At 34.7% G+C, this 18327-nt stretch overlaps 1 protein-coding gene across 1 annotated transcript in view; it reads left to right on the top strand.

The window, feature by feature from the left end:
- The window catches only part of LOC150091599 (uncharacterized), a 118593-nt gene that overhangs the window by 57666 nt on the left and 42600 nt on the right, over window positions 1–18327 (top strand). The window contains exons 5-8 of the mRNA XM_090384815.1: window positions 526–654; window positions 2761–2887; window positions 12116–12187; window positions 12405–12546. Coding sequence (XP_090240941.1) covers window positions 526–654; window positions 2761–2887; window positions 12116–12187; window positions 12405–12546 — 470 coding nt within the window. The remainder of the gene's footprint in view (window positions 1–525; window positions 655–2760; window positions 2888–12115; window positions 12188–12404; window positions 12547–18327) is intronic.

The following is an 18327-nucleotide window of genomic DNA, read 5'->3' as shown; positions in this document are numbered from 1 at the left end:
CAAAGGCAGTAGATTAGATAAATATTCAGTGCAGAAATTAATGATATGAGGAACATTTTTTTGTCATTCACCTTCAGCTGTGGACAATAAAATGTATATTGTCTCCTCTAATCCTTCTATGTCAGCCTCATTGGCAAAAACAGTATTGTTTGTTAAGTATATCTGCACCTGTTTAGTTAATTAAAAGTTTAACGTTAAATTTTCAGTGGTTATGTGAATTTTCTTTCATAGTTGAAGAATTATGTATTCCTAAAAAGGTCTTTGATAGTTAAGTAATAAATAAGCCCAACCTGATTCAGCTGAACATTTTCTTTCCAACTTGTATATGAAGTACTTAATTATAGACAGCAAAAGGTATTGTTTTTCACAAGAGAGTAATATCTTATGCACGATAAATTCTGATTTTTGAAAATAAATAAAATGACTAATAAAAGAATTAATTGTTTGGTATTCTAAAAAAATTTACAGTAAGAATATGAAAGGAATTTTAAAATTAATATTATTAATTTTGATTTTAAATTGTAGTTATTAACACACTGTGTAAGACAACTAATGAAGACAGAATGCTTGAAGTTGTTCCTGAGTTACAAGTAAAAAAAAAAATTAAAGGAAAACCAATTCTTCAGATTGAATCTGCATCTGTGTCGGAGAAAGGTAAAATTATTTCAGGTTAATAATTGTCATGTTTATATTCTGTTGTTGTTGTCTATAGTATAATAACATATTAAGAAGTAATACATTAATAATTAAAAGAGTATTGCACTTTCGTAATAATTTCAGATCTTAATTATGTATGCTGCACATTTTGTACAAGTGAAAAATTCTTTATTTAAAAAAAAATTTCTGAATGATATATAAATCCACCATCCATGAATAAATTTTTACTGCATATTTGTAGCTGTTCCAGTCTTTAAGTGTTGTAACTCACTCTTGATAAAAGAAAAAAAAAAATTCTTAAAAATTTTTTCTGGCTGTAGATTTATACACTAATATATCTGTTATTTATCACCATGAATTTTTTACAACATATGCTATAGTGTTTTCTCCCTTTTAAATTTAGTGCTTTTCTTTGTCAGCTGCTCAATGCATGCTTTATTGTGTAGATTCCGAATTTACATTGATATTCAAATTATATTAAAATTAATGAGAACTATTATGAAGCAGCCACATTTATAAACATCTAAAAGTTGGGAATAGAAATATTCATGCAACAATGGTTGATGTTTTATAAATGTTAAGTTTCCTTTAAAAAATAGCTTCTGCCACTTTGAGTGTGGTTTTTTTTTTTTTCTGCAGTGCAGTATTGGTATTGTTAAAGAAAAAATCTCTTATTAAATTAAGAACTAAGCTTACTTTATGACCATGTTATAAAAATTGGGATTTCAAACTCAGCTGATGTGACCACTTGACCACACAAAGTTAGCAACCACATCAGCTGATGTGGTTACTAACTTTTCTCTAAAAATAACTATTACATTATGAATATGCAGTAAATCCTTGATTACATTGTTATGTTGTATTCTTATGTTATGTTATGGTATTATATTGCTATATTATATTCTTAAGTTCTCATCTGTGCTTGGTTTTGTGCAGAAATTAAGGCTGTTAGAGAAGTTAGATTCTGGTTTCTCTTGCCTGCATCTTTCAGGAATGTAGAGTGAAGAAACAAACTGTATCAGATATTATAAAAAGCAAGGTTGAGCTTAAATAAGTATAGGCAGTCTACTTTTACGGCAGAACAAACTTTGCTTTCACAATGAATTGCACTGGTATCGCACTACTTTCAAATAAATGACAACTCTCATTTATCAAATAACTACAGATAGTTTAAAAACAAGTAATACTTAAATTATGAACAAATACAATTCCAAGCTTTAAAGCATGAATGCAATGGTCTCTGTGTTCATAGCAACAAAAAACTTTGCCTTCACAACAAATTGCATTGGTATTGCACTACTTTCAAATAATGAAACACAGAGTGCTACTCCGACAGCCAAATCAGGGTCATTATTTTCGAGAGAAACCTCACAGATGCAGTGCTGACATTGCAGAATTGAGGAGATTTCACTAATGTATAGTGTTGATGGAAGTGTATCTAGAGTTGGCAATAATGGCACAGTTGGCACATGAAAGTAGCAACCACTATTAATCTTGAATATGCAGTTTATAAGTGGCTTGCTGGCATAGGTGTACATAGTGCTGGAGTGAGTTCAACTGCTAAGAAGCTAGCTGAACACATTGGGAATACTATTCTTGACTCTGGAATGGTTTTTCCAGAAACTACTATACAGTCACAATAAATTATCTTCTGCTGACTATGTAGCATGTCAACCAATAAAGTCAAAGTAAATACAGCTTGTTTTTTTATTATTTAGCTTTATTTTTGTGTTTCTGATACTTACATATACAGAATTAGTGTTTAAGTTGTCAGTTGTTTCAGGCAAAAATTACAGTAAACCCCTTTTCCTATTAGTGTGTAAAATTGAGGGTTTACTGTAATACTTTATTTGTAAAGTGCATATGGTATTATTAACTGGGACAAAATAATGAGAAATGTTTATAATAGCTGTACTTTCGGCATTTAAAATTAGGATAAAAATTTATCTTATATGAACTTGAATTTTGGCCAATTCAATAAGAAAAAAAAAACTTTTTGTCATGGATCCAGATATTTATAACATCATATATTTTATATTGCATTTTATGTTGTATTGTATTGTATGGTTTCCACTTGTAATTTATTATTATTTGTATATATAGATTTTTGCTGTGTACGTCAGAATAAGGCATGTCATCTTCTGCAACTTAAAGAAAGCAATGGAATAGTTGCTTCTGAAATATTACAAAGCTTTACCACATCAGAGGTACAGTTATGTGTTAGTATCAGGTATGATATATAGTTTTTATTTATTCAATGTTTTCAAATAGAAATGACCTCTGCAAACTGCAGGCCACATTAGAATTTATTTTTGAAGTGCGTAAATATACATCTCATAGTTAGATTTTGATCAGCCTTTAAGTCTTTTGGTTGCATTAAATGAATATTAATTGGCTGATTCAGCAGCTTGAATTTGCAGATAAGATTTCTGTTATAAATTTCCTGCTATATTTATAAAATATTGTTTCACATTTATAACTATTCTGGGAAATAAAATTATACAACTATGTATTGAATTGTATAGATTCTATTTATGTTACAATAATAAGTTGGAAATTGTGTTGCTATACAATTTCCAACTTATCATTGTCTTGTTGATATTGTACTTGTAACACAGTGGAAATGCTGTAATAATCAAAGTGCTTTTAGTTAGAAGAACAAATATGCACTAAATTTAAATTACCATATTTATTAAATGGTGAAACACCCACAGGATATGTACCATCACCATTAGAAGCTTAAACGGCAAAGAGGAATTAGCATATGTCTAGGTTAATATAATATCAGAATAGTAGGTATTACAGAAACAAGAGTATGAATACAGAGGAGCTTCAGGTAATCAATAATTATTAACTAATTTATTCTTGGCATAAGATACAGTACAATAAACAAGGAAGGCATAGAAATAGTTTGGGGGTTGAAGGGTGAAAAAAAGATGAAATAGACGAGTTCTTTAATATGATAGAAAGAGCAGTAGAAAGTAATGGTCTGTGCCATTGTCTGTGGGTGTAGAAACTGTTGGTAGTGATTCAAGATTTAAGTGGCAAAATAGGAAATAATAGTTACATATGCAGAGATATTTTAGGAAAATTTGGGCAGAAAGGTAGCCTTTTACCATTACCTAACAATAGTGGTAAAATGGTAGTAGCATTTTGTGTAAGCCATCCACTCTTTATTTCAAACAGCATTTCAGCATAAAGATAACTACAAATTTACATGGAAAGAGAATAATAGAAACAAGAAAAGCATAATTGACTACTTCATCATTGAAAAGGATATTCAACAACTGGTTGAAGATAGAAGCATATACATAGGTTTTTAATGATGGTATGGTAATTTCACCACTTGTTACTTGTTTGGAGTTGTTTGGGTTTGAATTTCATTGGAGACAAGAAATTCTTAAAGGTGTCTTTGATTGGGGGTTGGTTGCAATTAGATGAGTTTGGGCAGAGGGAGTATGGTTCCCAAGCAGTTAGAAGCAATTATTTTTTCTAACTGCTTCTAATTTCCCAAGAAGTTAGAAAAAAAGAAAAAAATATATTTCAAGAAATTTTTGAAAATTTTTCTTGAATTCAAGAAATTTGACAAATAAGCTACTAAATTTGTATTGCAATATAAAGAGAAATGTAGGGAGGGCTAAGAAGTGTGTGTGAAACAGGCTTAAGAAAAATCTTGGGAAGATTTGGAGGTGACTGTCTTTTAGTTTGTCTCAGAACAGGGACAAAAACCATACCTAAAGTAATCAGAAATAATAAGAGTGGATGAAGTTAAAATACAAGCAAGGATATTGTAGAAGTATAGAGTAAATAGTTTTGTGACTTTGCAAAAAAAAAAAAAAAGTAACTGAAAACATTACTGAAGAAGTGAAAAAATTGAAATGGGGGAAATTCTGGATACTCTTTATTGTTGAGATAGAAAAGGCTATGGAAAACATCGTTGAAAGGTGTATATGAAATTAGACCTGAAATACTTGAAGGCCAGAGGGAAAGTAGTGCCACAGTAATAAATAAATTATGTATTATTCAGAAGTTGTTTTCCAAAGGACAGGTTCCAGAAAATTGGAGCAATATAAACTTTTTGTTATTACCATAAAAGCCCAAATATTCCTGTATCATGATTGTGTCAGCTATTTGCAAATAGTAATTTGGCTTTGACATTGGCCTGTCACAGCTGTAATGTCATGATATGCAGCATTTAAAGGGTATGTTGCAGTACTTAAAGCACTTGCTTGTGATATGCAACATTAGTTGATACAGTGATTCCAATATACATTATATTGTGCTGAGTATAATGACACTTTTTAATTATTGAACGATTTAACACCTTTTTAATTATTTTAGAGGATTAGTGACTATATAAGCATATTAGCATTTTACTGTTCATATTCATCTTCTTCAGCATATTTCTGTGGTTTATTTATGAATTTATTTATTTTTTAATCCTTTTCAGTATAATTTATTTAAACGGATACGCTGAGATGACAATTACTTTGAAAGGTTTATAAGATGGGGGTATTAATACCATCTTATAAACATATAAATTTTAATACCATAAAAGCTCAAATATTTCTCAGTGTCATACTGTGAAGTTGCCACTGTACCAGCTGTTTTCGACATTAGGAATTTGCCTATTACTCTGATATTGGCCTGGCACAGTATAAAAGGGAGATTGTACTGTGACAGCATAGTATGCGATATTCAAAGATTGCCTTGCAGCGTACAGCATTAGTTAATTACAGTGATTCCAGTATCAGTTGATGTGATTTTATTGTGAATGACAATGTTTTTTAATTATTTCAAAGCATTTTAGCAACTAGTGAATAGGATTAGACATAAAAAAAATTATTCATAAGTTGAAATGTCAATTATTTGGAACGTTTATAAGGTGAATGGTATTTTAAGATGGAATTCCATATGCCACTGAATGAAGGCGTGTTCATTGTAACATCACAGTCTGGAAACTTAGAAATGGATAAGACAAGCAGCTGATAATGCCAGATGTAGAAAATTCAGAGAACACATTAGAACTTATAATAGTTTTATATAATTTTCTTTATCAGTAGATATGCTGGGCTGTATCATGAAGATATTCCATAGTCTGTGGGAGATATTTAAGGAATTTAGAAACTCCCCCACCCAAAACATAAATAAAAATAAATTTTCTGTTTATACTCAAGGACAGCCACATAAGGCCAAATGGATTTGCATGATAAAGATACATAAAAAAAGCTAATAAAAAGATCTGTTATAGGGTGGATTTACATACTAATTTTTTCCATCATTATGTGATGGGTTCACTTTACGCTGATTCACTATAACGCTGTTCTTATATTATAACCCATATCTGACTATAACGCTGTCACAGATCACTATAACGCTCTTTTACAGATTGCATTTTTAACGAAATTGTTTCATTTGATGGAGTCGATAGCTTGAAAATGAATATAAAATTACAGTTAAAATGTTTCCCACACCGACTTGAGAAATTTTCCCATGCTCAGTGAAATTTTCTCGCGCTGTAATTTAATTGCAGTACAGTGACTTGTTACGTAGTTACAAGATCAACATTTTAAAAAATGATCAAGTATATTGCTTGTAATATTTGCGTTATGTATTTATCTGAAGTCTAGTCAGCACTCAGTACAGTATTAGACATCGTGCATAATGGACAGTTTACTTGAACATTGTATTGTAATTACCGTAATGCAACCAACGCAATTACATTTGCGAAGAGTTAATAATGGCTGATAAGAATGAAAAAGAAACAACATCTGGTGCAGTATGAAGACTATAAATGTAAGAAAAAGACCTGAATTTGAAAATTAAATTAGACGTTTTGAAGTGAATTGATTCCGGTCAAAGACAAGCGGATGTGTGCCATAATTTAGGACTTTGCAAGTTTAACTGTAAGAACAATTATAAAAAAAAAAATAAAGAATTAATTTTATCAGTGGGAAAGATAGCTGTTCCACTGCAAGCAACTAGGGCTAGGCCGGCTATTATGATTGAAATGGAAACACTAACTAATTTTATTGAAGATAATATCCGATGCAGAATTCAGTTAAGTTAAATATTATAAAAAAATAATAATAAAAAAAGAGAGAAAAATTAGCCTATATGATTGATCTGAAGAAAACTCATAAAAAAAAAAAAAAAAATTGGAACCGTTTAAAACTATTACGTAAGGGCTGGTTGAATAGATTTAAAATCCAGGGAGAAGCCACAGTTTCGGCTCCTTGATCGTGCAGATCAAGGAGCCGAAACTTTCAAAAAAGAACTTGTTAAAATTATTGACGAGGGGTATTGTGTGTTATACTTCTCAACAAGTTTTTAACATAGATGAAGCAGGACTTTTGTGGAAACGAATGCCTAAAAGAAGTTTCATATTGAAAGAAGAAAAAAATATGCCAGGTTTCAAAGCAGCAAAGGATCGGTTGACTTTATTGTTGGGTGGTTAATGCTGGGGGTGATTTAAACTTAATACCCCTTTTAGTTTATTTGGAAGAGGGCCAAAGTTCAACCCAAAATCGACACATTTTTCATGATTAAATTCATCAGTTAAATTAAATCAATTTAGATCAATTAAATTCATGATTTTAATTGGAATTTTAAGTTTAATTTTGATACGTAAGTAGTTACTACATAATTATATACGTATGTAATGCAGAATATTTTATATGTACAAATATAAATATTTTGTATGACATTTGTGCATCTTTTCACTACCGTTTATTATTTATTAGGAAATATCCTATGGCACTGACCACAACTCACAAATACATATGTTACCTTATGGGAATGCGTCACTCGCTTAGCGCGGATTCACTTAGCACTCTGTTTTTCTGGAACGAATTATCAGCGTTAAGCTGGGGTCACCTGTACCCTATTTAATATATAACAAATTAGTTGATGTATAGTTACATTTCAGGGGTATTAGCAAATACAGGTCGACCATCACTAATCTGGCAGCATTGGGACCTGTGGGATGCCGGATTAATGAGTTTGCCGGATCACCGGTGGTTATTTTAGCACATACATTTTACCCAACAGCTAACCACCTCCTTCTACCTTTAATATGTTGACTGCCAAGCTAGTTCAAGAAAAAAATCCCCAGGGGCCAAAAAATATTTAGGAAATAATTTGATTAGCAATTCTAAAATAAATATTTTAATGTCAGTGTTGTTGTTTTTCGCTTAAAATATATAAAAAAAAAACCTTTTTTTTTTTTATGTCGCATATATGTGGCCAACGTGGCCACATATGTTGGTTACTTTATTTTTTGAGAAGCCGTGTCGGCCACATATGTGTGATGCTATTACAGCATACATCTGAAGGTCTTTTGTGATTAGTTTATTGGACGCGGCGAGCGCTGCAATAAAGCTAATTACGATAAAATAAACTCTCAAACATCGCAGTAAGTTTTTCAGTATTGTTAAATATTTTGTGAAAACAAGTTCATTAGCATGCTGTATTATCCATCATATTGTGTTGTTGTGTTTTTTCTGCAAGTTTGTATAAGTGTGTTGTAAAAAAAAAAAATCTAAAAAGAAATGACTAAAAGAAAATTACTAAGATAAGAGGAACTGAGAGAAATTGCTGGAATTTACAATTAAGCAGAGTTAAACTTCTCACAGACACACCGCTGTCTAGTTTTTTCAGAATTTCAACTTTATCTCTTAAGGATAATGTATGGTGTTCGTGCTTTACACAAGAGGCACTTCCTTTGTGCATTGGAACCATGGCTGGGGCTAAATGTGAGCAGGTTATAATAATAAATGCAGAAAAACAAGTGGGAATGGCTTGCCAGTGTTTACGAGTTCGCGCCAACAGCTGATGCTGCAACCAACCACCAAAACAGTAGTGGCAGGTCGGTGTGCCAACCCGGAAAATTTGAAATTATGTTCGCGGAAATTATGTCTGAATTAGCCGTGGATGCGGATTACCAGTGGCTGGATTAGTGATGGTCGATCTGTAGTAATAATTCATGATTTATCTATATCATATTGTGAAGTTGTCACTGCACCAGCTGTTTTCGACAGTAGGAATTTGCCTATTGCTCTGACATTGGCCTGGCACAGTATAAAAGGGAGATTGTGCTGTGACATCATGGTATATGACATTCAAAGATTGCCTTGCAGTGTGCATGCAGCATTAGCTAATTATAGTGATCCCGGTATCAGTTGATGTGATTTATGGAAAAAAAAAAAAGCAGTGGCTTTCGTGTACAAACCAAAAGTACATATTTCATTTCTGTACATCTACTGCCTTACAGCCAGTGTTTCTATTGGTCCAAATTGGTAATTGGTTTCTAATTGGTACTTAGAAAAAAACAAACTTCCTTTAAAGGCACTATTAATTTTAGATAATGCTCCAGGTCACGATCCCCAACTTGCCTGATCTCTGGAGGAGCAATTTAACTTTATTACTGTCAAATTTCTCCCACCCAATACCACCCCTCTGCTTCGGTCGATAGATCAGCAAGTGATTGCCAACTTTAAAAAAATTTACACAAAGAAGATGCTTGCGAAGTGCTTTGAAGAGACTTCAGGAGACAGAGCCATCACCTTAAAGGAATTCTGGAAGACCAGATTTAATGTCTTAGACTGTGTACAAATGATTGTCAGTTCTTGGAATGAAGTTTCAGCTCAGTGCCTCAATGCATGCAGCCTGGAAGAACTTATGGCCCTCAGTCATCTATGATTTTGAAGGATTTGAAGCTGAAGGTGTTCTAGAGCAGGAAATTATCACTCTCGGTGAGTCCTTGGCTCTAGAGATTGATGCAGCAGATGTGGAGGAGTTCATTGCGGACCACGGAAGGGAGTTGACAACAGAGGAGCTCCAGGAATTAGAGCAGATGGGCGAGCATGACAGTGGAGATGAGGAACATGAGGAGGATGACTGTTTAGCAACAACTCATGAAATTAAGGACTTGTTTGCTGCGTGGGATATTTTGAAGAGGACAGTAAGAAAATATTCAGATATTGAAACCACTGAATTGATGACCTGCAGATTTGAAGATCAGGTGTTAAGTTAAGAATCTTCAGAGAAAGCACCAAAAGCAAACCATTTGGGCAGTTTTTATACCATAAGTAGCAAGAGGCAGTGATTGGAGTTAAATTATTAAACACCAGATCCTGAAGGTTGTCCTGATATCTTGATGGTAAAAGATTCTCTTCCAGCTCCATCACCACACCACCATTGACACAGCTTTTCCAATGTAAGTTAAATGAAAATTACCATTTTTGTGTTTAGTGTTTATAATTATCAATTATCATTTAAAAAAATTTTTTGGGGGGAGGGAATAAGTAAAAATGTGTGGCACCATGAGCATTTTTTATCTTTTTTCTTTTTTTTTTAATTTGTATCATCCTCTACTGTTTATTCTGGTATATAAGACGCACCACAATTTTAGGGTGAGTTATTTTTAGATAAAAGGTGCGTGGTATACACTGTAAAATATGGTATTCAGTATTCTATATAAAACTAATACAATTTCTGTTATAAAAATCACCTTTTACAGAGATAAATAGCTTAGTTATATAGTGAAAATTTCAACTTCCGAGGACTTGGAACGAATTATCAAAAAACAGTGTGTTATTGAGTTCACATTACGATATTTTCATGACATGATGGTGTCTCTGGAACGAATTAATATCGTAAAGTGGGGATCCACTGTATTTTATTACATATGATGCACTGTACATCAGGAGCATCTTTATTTCCAACACATGTAAAGCCAAAATTCAGATAACTGTCATCATACTTTTGTTTTGGTCTTTTATTAGTTGGTTCTTGTTTTTTTACTTCGGTATTTTTGGGGAACAAAAGGCTGCGATTGTTCATCCTCACTTTGAAGTGTGACAATATTGTGTTCGTTTTCATTGACCACAGTTACACTACTAGAAGTACTTTGCTTCTCATTTTAAAGTTCCTTTTATCAACCAAAAATCCATGGTCACATTTTAATAATAATATTTTGAAATACTAATAATTATCAAAAACATTTATACAAGTGAGTTTAGTTATGGTATTGGTTCATTTCCTCTTCTCCTTCAACCCATGTACTCCAGGCTAAATCGCATACGAATAGCATATTAGATCGCCACATTGCTACTTTTTCATAGAGCCATTACCTCTACGCATACTTCTCTATGAAAAGCCCACCAAAATAAAGTGTTCCACAGTCTATTTGATTATTAGTCTATGCCAATATATTAATAACCAAAAAGTAATTATGTTAAATATTATAATGATACAAAAGTGGTTTACGCTACAAATATGCAAAATTTATTTATTTTTTAAATTATTAATTACGATTTTTCATGGAACACTTTTTCACATCTCACGGAACACAGTTTGGGAAATGCTGCATTAGAAGTTGAGTTATTACATGTGGATGGATGGACATCTGTGGAGGCAATAGGCATGTTATGCGTATATGCCAATATACCTAAATTCTTTTCGAGTATCTTAGAAAACAGGGTTTAGAATATTGTTATGTAACCTTGGGGAAAAACGGTCAGATTTTAGGCCATATAAGGGATGTCAGGATCAAATATTTGCACTAAGATAAATTATAATTAAGTCATGGACACATAATGAAAATCTGTATTTAAAATTAGTTGATCTTGAAAAGCATATGACAGAGTACCGAAAATGTTTGCAAGGATATCACTTGAAAGATTATCTTTTAAGGGAATTAAAAGTTTGTATAAAAATAGTAAATCTACAGTGAGTAATGGCATGGATGGTTTATGGTTAATTTATAGTGTGCAGGGCTGCACCTTATGGCTACTCTTTTTATGATTTTCCTTGATTGCAAAGTATACATGTAAAATATAAAAATTGGATCATTATTGATGATATTCTGATGATATTCTACTACTCAGAATATCATCATTTTTAGTAGCAGAATATCATCATTACTGATGATATTCTGCTAATTAAATTAAACAAAAACAAGTTGTGAAGCTTGGGAGAGACAAGGAAAATTTATAGTTTGGACTAAATAACCAAAAATTGATACTAGTTTATAATTTTATATATCTAGGAATAGTCTTTAATGGAGATGGAAGAATAGATATGGAAATAAACAAAAGAATAAGTAAAGTAGGAAATGTAGAATGCCATTGAAACAAATTCACTTTGGAGCAATAGAGAAATTATCTGTTTGTGACCCAGATTTTAAGCCTGTTTTAATCTGTGGAGGTGAGAGTTTTGGGAATGTATACCAACTAATTCAATTTGATTAAATTTTCTATCAAGATAGTAGCATTAATTAAACATGTGACTTTTCTATTGTCAGTGGTCAAGATTAAATTGTTGCTCTTATTTTAACACTATAACTACAGCATTAGAAAGAATTTAACAACATTAAAAAGGACCATTGAAATATTTTACTTATAATTCTCTATAAAAGAAGCCTTATCTTTTTAACAATGGACTTTTTTCCCTGTAGTCCATATATTCCTGGAGAGTTTGCTGTTATCACAGAAGATGGTCAGTTATTTTTGAAAAGTGTAGAATCAGAGTAAGTAAAGAAATATGATAGTTTTACTTTAAAAATATGAAAATAAAATCATATCAGTTTGTCTTATTCGTAATGTTGATTTAGATCCTATGCATATTGTTCCACTTCATATTGTATAGTTATTTCCTGTTAAATATTGAGTATATATCAGTAATATTATTTTTATGAAACAGTTTTTCTTTGATTGAGGGATTTAACGTATTTGTCTTTTAAATAGTTCTCTTTGTAACAGTTCTCGAGTTCTGATTCATAACCCAGAATGTAGGGACAAATGGTGGAGTTGTGATTTTGGGACTCATCCACGATCACTTTTATGTGCTGACAGTAGACATGTGTCACTAGTGGATTTGAGAAGTCCAGTAAGTATTCAACTTTTTATATATAAATAATGAAATAAATTGAATTATTCCTACTTCTAATTGGCTTCTCTTTATTTAATTTTTATTGTGCTAATTTTTTAGCTGTTCCAAAGTGTTCTATCACTCAGCCTTTTTTGAGTGATGGAATACTGGAACAGCTAAAAAACTGCAGAACACCAAGTCTGTATAAGTGTATTTTGCTCATTCATTTTCATTACAAAAGAAATTTTTGTCTTCATGACTAGAAGCAAAATAATTTGAATAATTAAACGATGAGAATTTTGTTTTGTTTATAGATGTATGAAGCATATTTTACTTTTATTTTAAAGTGCATCAAAATATCAAAATGTAGGTAAGTGCTAATTTTTACTGGAATGTTTTGCAGAACACTTGAGCAATGCCCATGGAACACTGGCTGAAAAACACTGCATTAAAATGTGTCCAGTAACAGTGCATAGGAAAAATTATAAAATATGGAAGTAATTAACAGGTGTTTAGTAATTAGCAGCGTTTGGCACCTCCGTAGGCAGGTGAGCAGGAGCAGCAGTGCATAGCACATGCTTCTTGATCAGACCGGGGTTCGAGCCTGTGACCACCCAATTTGTAAGTGATTCATTTCTTCTTCTTGTTTCAGCCAAACCGATGATATTTCAATTCACATTTTCTAATTCCTTTTCCAGCTCTAATATCCTGTCTTCACTGATGAGTGATCTTACGTTATAACAGGCCAAGTTCAGTTTCCGTGCATGGCATGGCAGCATGGTCGTACCCAGAGATTCTTAGCACCCTATGCTTCCACTCTGATCCTCTCGCTGCCATAAGAGGGAGAGTGGAAGCTGCTGGGGACTGAGGGCCATTTGTTTTGTCGTGCTGTCATATGCTAGAGGGTTTGGTCTTTTCCTCTTCATGCTGACCAGCCTTCTTGAAGAGAACCACTCTACACATTCATTGCCACCTAAGTGACGTAACAGGGTTTACCATCGAGAAGGTGTGCATGAGTGGATTTTAGGGAGGCAGGCCAACCAGACTTCTCCTAAATCTTCTGTAATAGAGGGATATTGGATCCATCAGTGTTTTAGGCTGAGTGTCTGATAACACACAGGATACCTGTTCCCCTCTAAGAATAAATATATGTTGGCACACTACTGTTGGATGTTGTACTGCAACATTCCAAACCAAAGGAAATCATCTACCAACATTTTTAAATTGTATTTGTCTCTTTTACAAAAGTGTACTATGTTATTGTAACTCTCTGTATAAATTGTATTGGGTTTAAATTGTAGAAGTAATTGTAACCAGTCTTGATTTGTAGTTGGCTTAATTAACTTGTACTGATGTTTTCAACAGTTGTATTACAAAAACTGCACGTGTTCGAAAAAAAAAAAATTGAGAACATATTAGAAATCATTATCCAAGTCTGGTAAAAAAAAATTGAGAACATATTTGAAATCATTATCTGAGTCTGGTTCAGAAATGTGTGTTTTACATCTTTGACAGAAAAATAGTTTTGCTTTGTTGACCAGTGACATCTGAGTCTTCAGTGGAATATCCTTCAATTTCAGAAGTTGAGAGCTCATACTTATCACAATAAAAAGCAAAACTGTTGATTTCTTTATTTGATATCAACAGCATTGTTCATTCACAATAGGCAAACAACTAATTAGACTTGTTATTTGGAAATTCTGAATTTAGCAAAAAAGATTATGTAATTGTCTGTGTTGTTCATCGGATTTGGTCCCTTACAGTTTCTGAAATCTTACTCAGTTTTTCAACTCTGGGAAAAGGGTTTCTAAGAGTTGAAAAATTCAGTGAAAGAAAAAAAAAACATTTTCCAGCATTGATGTCATTAACGAGAATGTGAAAGATCTTTAAAAGGAGCAGTTTGAAAAATTTTTGTAGTTACAGTAACATCGTTATTTAGCATTTAATGATTTCTCAAATTTCTCTGTCTTATGTGGATATTGCTGCTTACTGCAACAGCTTATACTTATGAGGTGCTGTTTCTACCTGCATGCAATCAATTGTTAAGTTCTAACTGTATTTTGATTAAAAGTGTATAGTTTTTAAAGTGGATGACTGCTATGGATGAGAAGATGTTCATTGATGTATACCAATAAAGTGTTGTTTATTGGTATACATTAGTCTCCATTCTAATTATTTGTCATTGTAATGCAGTGTTTCATGTTTGAAATGAAAAATTACGTTATAGTGCCATCTCTACAGGGTGTCTCAAAAATATTGGTACAAACGTTTAGGAGAGGTAGGTAACATCTAAAGGAATGTGAATCGCATAGGAACCCATAACTGGAAACGTCACCGTAAGTTGGTAGACAGCGCTGTTCATCAGTTCGCGAGAGGGAAAATTTCTGGTTTACTCATTCAAGCAGTAGTCGCCATACGAAGAGCATGCATCGATATACGAACTGTGAGCTGACAGACATGCACCTAGTGTATGGATTAGCAGAGAGCAATGGACGAGTCGCTCAACGAATTTATGGAGAACACTTCCCAGACAGATATGTACCGGACCACCGTTTGCGCGTGTACATCAAAATTTGTGCGATTATGGGTCATTTAGAGGTAACAGGAGTAGTGCGGGCAGACCACGTTTGATGCGAACTCCTGCCATGGAAGAAAGTGTGTTGAATGCTGTCCAGAATAATCCTACTACCAGCACATGTGCCATTGCCTCTGCCTTAGGAGTGTCTCGTTGAAGTACAGCGTGCAACGCTGTACTGCAAAAAAAAAAAAAAAAAAAATTATAAAATAAGAAAAAAGTATAAAAAAAAAAAATAATAATAATAATAAATAAATAAATAAAAAAAAAAAAAAGAATGCAAGTAGAGTGAGAATGCACATTACGAATGAAGTAAATGTGTGCGTCTCCCCCCCCTTCACCTGGTAGGTTCCCCACTGCCAGCTAACATATCCCACCCCCAGAGCGGGATGGGCAGCTGGACCTTCATACCGGATTCGACACTCCTTGGACAAGACACCGACGAAGACATTCTGCGGCTTTGCTGCCAACACGCCATTGGCGATCCGAACTGGGTACTCTAACCTGGTTCCCTTTAAAACCCCATCCCCAGGCAGGGAACGGAGGAGACGGATCTCTGTCTCCTCTCCTCCCTGCCTACCCCCCATATTTCGCCTGGTGGGGCTCGTCTCCACTGACCTCTTTGGGGATGCCTACTCTATCCGTCCCTATTCTTCTATCTGTTTCCTCCCCAGTCTTCAATCTCCCCCCCCCTCTCTCACTAAATCGACCGAGTACACCCCTTAACAATGCCGCCAAATTATAACCAACGTCTAAATTCTACCGGTTTTGTGCAAATCTCTAAGATGTCTAACACTATCAGCTTTTTTCTAGCGTTACATGTCTAAATTTAATAACATCAAAATTTTGCCCGACTATTTGGCCTTTAACACATCTCTTTAGTGTTCAACCCTAACCAGCGATTTCCTAACAGCAATCCCATTAAGCATTAATGTCAAATGCATAAACTTTTATTTTATTTTATTTTATTTATTTATTTATTATTTATTTTTTTTAAATAGGCCCTTGCCACTGAAATCCCAGGAAACTAGGTGGCAGGACCTGCCAGAGCAAATTGTTGTGATACTGGATACACCCGGCTAGCCTCCACGTGGCAGGGTATGGGCAACGTCGGGCCCCACTAGGGGCCTGGCGGCCAATAAGCCGGATAAACAATGGGCACAACATATCACACTGCACAGACACGACCCACACACTTTCAAGTCTCTGGCTTGACAGTGTACTGTCCTCGATACAGCGAAACACACGCGGAGATGGGAGAAATCCCAGGTGCCATCTGACACGAACATACCTTATACCTTGCAGTACAGCGTGTCTGGCACGACGATTCCTCACACTCCTTTCATCTCCAAAGGGTTCAGTTACTGCTCCCCCAAGATCATCCTGCACATGTGGCTTTTGCGCAGTGGTTTCTCCAAGAAAGTATTCAACAAGACTTGAATTTTCCAGCCTATGTTTTGTTCACGGATGAGGCTTATTTCACTCGAGAAAGCTTATTCAATCAGCACAATGCTCATGTGTGGGCTCATGACAACCCACACGGTGTGCGCCCCCATTCTGCACAACATTGCTTCGCAATAAATGTGTGGGCAGGTATGGTCGGTGACTGCTTAGTCGGCCCATGCCTGTTACCATCCCGCATGAACTCCGCTAAATATCGGATCTTTCTTGAACAAGTTCTACCAGGGTTACTTGACGATATTCCAGCAAATGTGAGACGCAACATTTGGCTTCTACATGACGGGGCACCTGCCCGTTATGGAAGGTGTGTTCGTGACCATTTGAACAGACGTTTTGGGTGTCGATGGATTGGTCGTGGTGGACCCATTGCCTGGCCCCCACGCTCACCTGATTTATCGAGCCTTGATTTTTTTCTTTGGGGGCCCTCAAATCTATCATGTATGAATCGCCTGTGGAGACTGAAATGGATCTCGTCTGCGCTGCTGCTGCTGTCAAAGAAACTCCAGGTGTGTTCGACCATGTCCGCCAATCCATGCTGTGTCAGTGCATGCATGCATCAGGTCTCATGGTGTAACCTTCGAGCATCTGTTGTAACATCATGAAATGCATCCATCTCGTACTCCATTGTTAATATTATGTCAAATAAATGTTTGCCACTAATTACTGTCTTGTGTCATTTCTGCTTCTTGTGCATCTTCTACTACTTTCCCGTGACGTTTCCGGTTATGGGTTCCTATGTGATTCACATTCCTTTGATGTTACCTACCTACCCTAAACGTTTGTACCAATATTTTTGAGACACCCTGTATATGTTGAATCAGAAAGTAGTATCGGCCAAAAAAAAAAAAAAAACTTCCCACATCACCTGTCCATCCCACCAAGAGTTTGTCTAGTTCCTTTAATTTATTCAAACTACTCACTTCCACGACAACAGATGGAAGTTTTTTCCAGCTATTGTGATGGAACAAACAGATGAGCCACTCAGTCAGGTCTCCTTGCAGTTGCATTGTCTCCAGATTCTTAAATCTGCAGAACTGAAGCCTTTCTTGGTAAGAGCACATTTTTGTTTCCCTCACCAATCTTGTTGTCTTTCTCTGCATCTATTCTAACAGATCCACATCCCTCCTAAAATGAGGCCTCCAGACCTGAATGCAGTACTCAAGAGGCCATCACCTTATCCCTGCAATGTACTGCTACCCACATGAAATACCTTGTATTTGCCAATGTTAAGCTTCAGTTGCCATTTTTTTCAGCCCATCTGCTTAATTTTTCTGATCTTGTTGCAGTAGCAAACTGTCCTTACAGTCATTAACCACCCTGCCAACTTTCATATCATCTGCACACTTAAACATTAGGTCTGATTTGCCTTCATCAGTATCATTAATAACCATAGAAAACAACAATTGGTGGCGCCTCCATAGCCAGGTGGGCAGGAGCGTTAGTGCATAGCACACGCTTCTTGATTAGACCGGGGTTCGAGCTCATGACCACCAAATACAGAGGACGTGGAAAGGTCAGGGAATGACCACCGCATATCCCCGGAGCAATATGGCCTTAGTTGCTAATGCTCCTAAAAACCAAACAATGACAACAATGGGCCTAGCACTGAACCCTGGGGATGTGGGGGTACTGCTAATAACATTAGTCCATGAAGAGCAGTGTCCATTGATAACCGCTCTGTCTTCTCCCACTCAACCAGCCATTTATCGATAGCAGTAACTTGCTTTTAATGCCACACTTAAATTTGTACAGCAGTCTTTTAT

The sequence above is a fragment of the Mastigoproctus giganteus genome, chromosome 1 (genome assembly GCF_048544385.1).
Source record: "Mastigoproctus giganteus isolate SK-2022 chromosome 1, ASM4854438v1, whole genome shotgun sequence".
Lineage (NCBI taxonomy): Eukaryota > Metazoa > Arthropoda > Arachnida > Uropygi > Thelyphonidae > Mastigoproctus > Mastigoproctus giganteus.
Note: the sequence above shows the minus strand (reverse complement) of the source record. Positions and strands in the feature narration are given on the sequence as shown.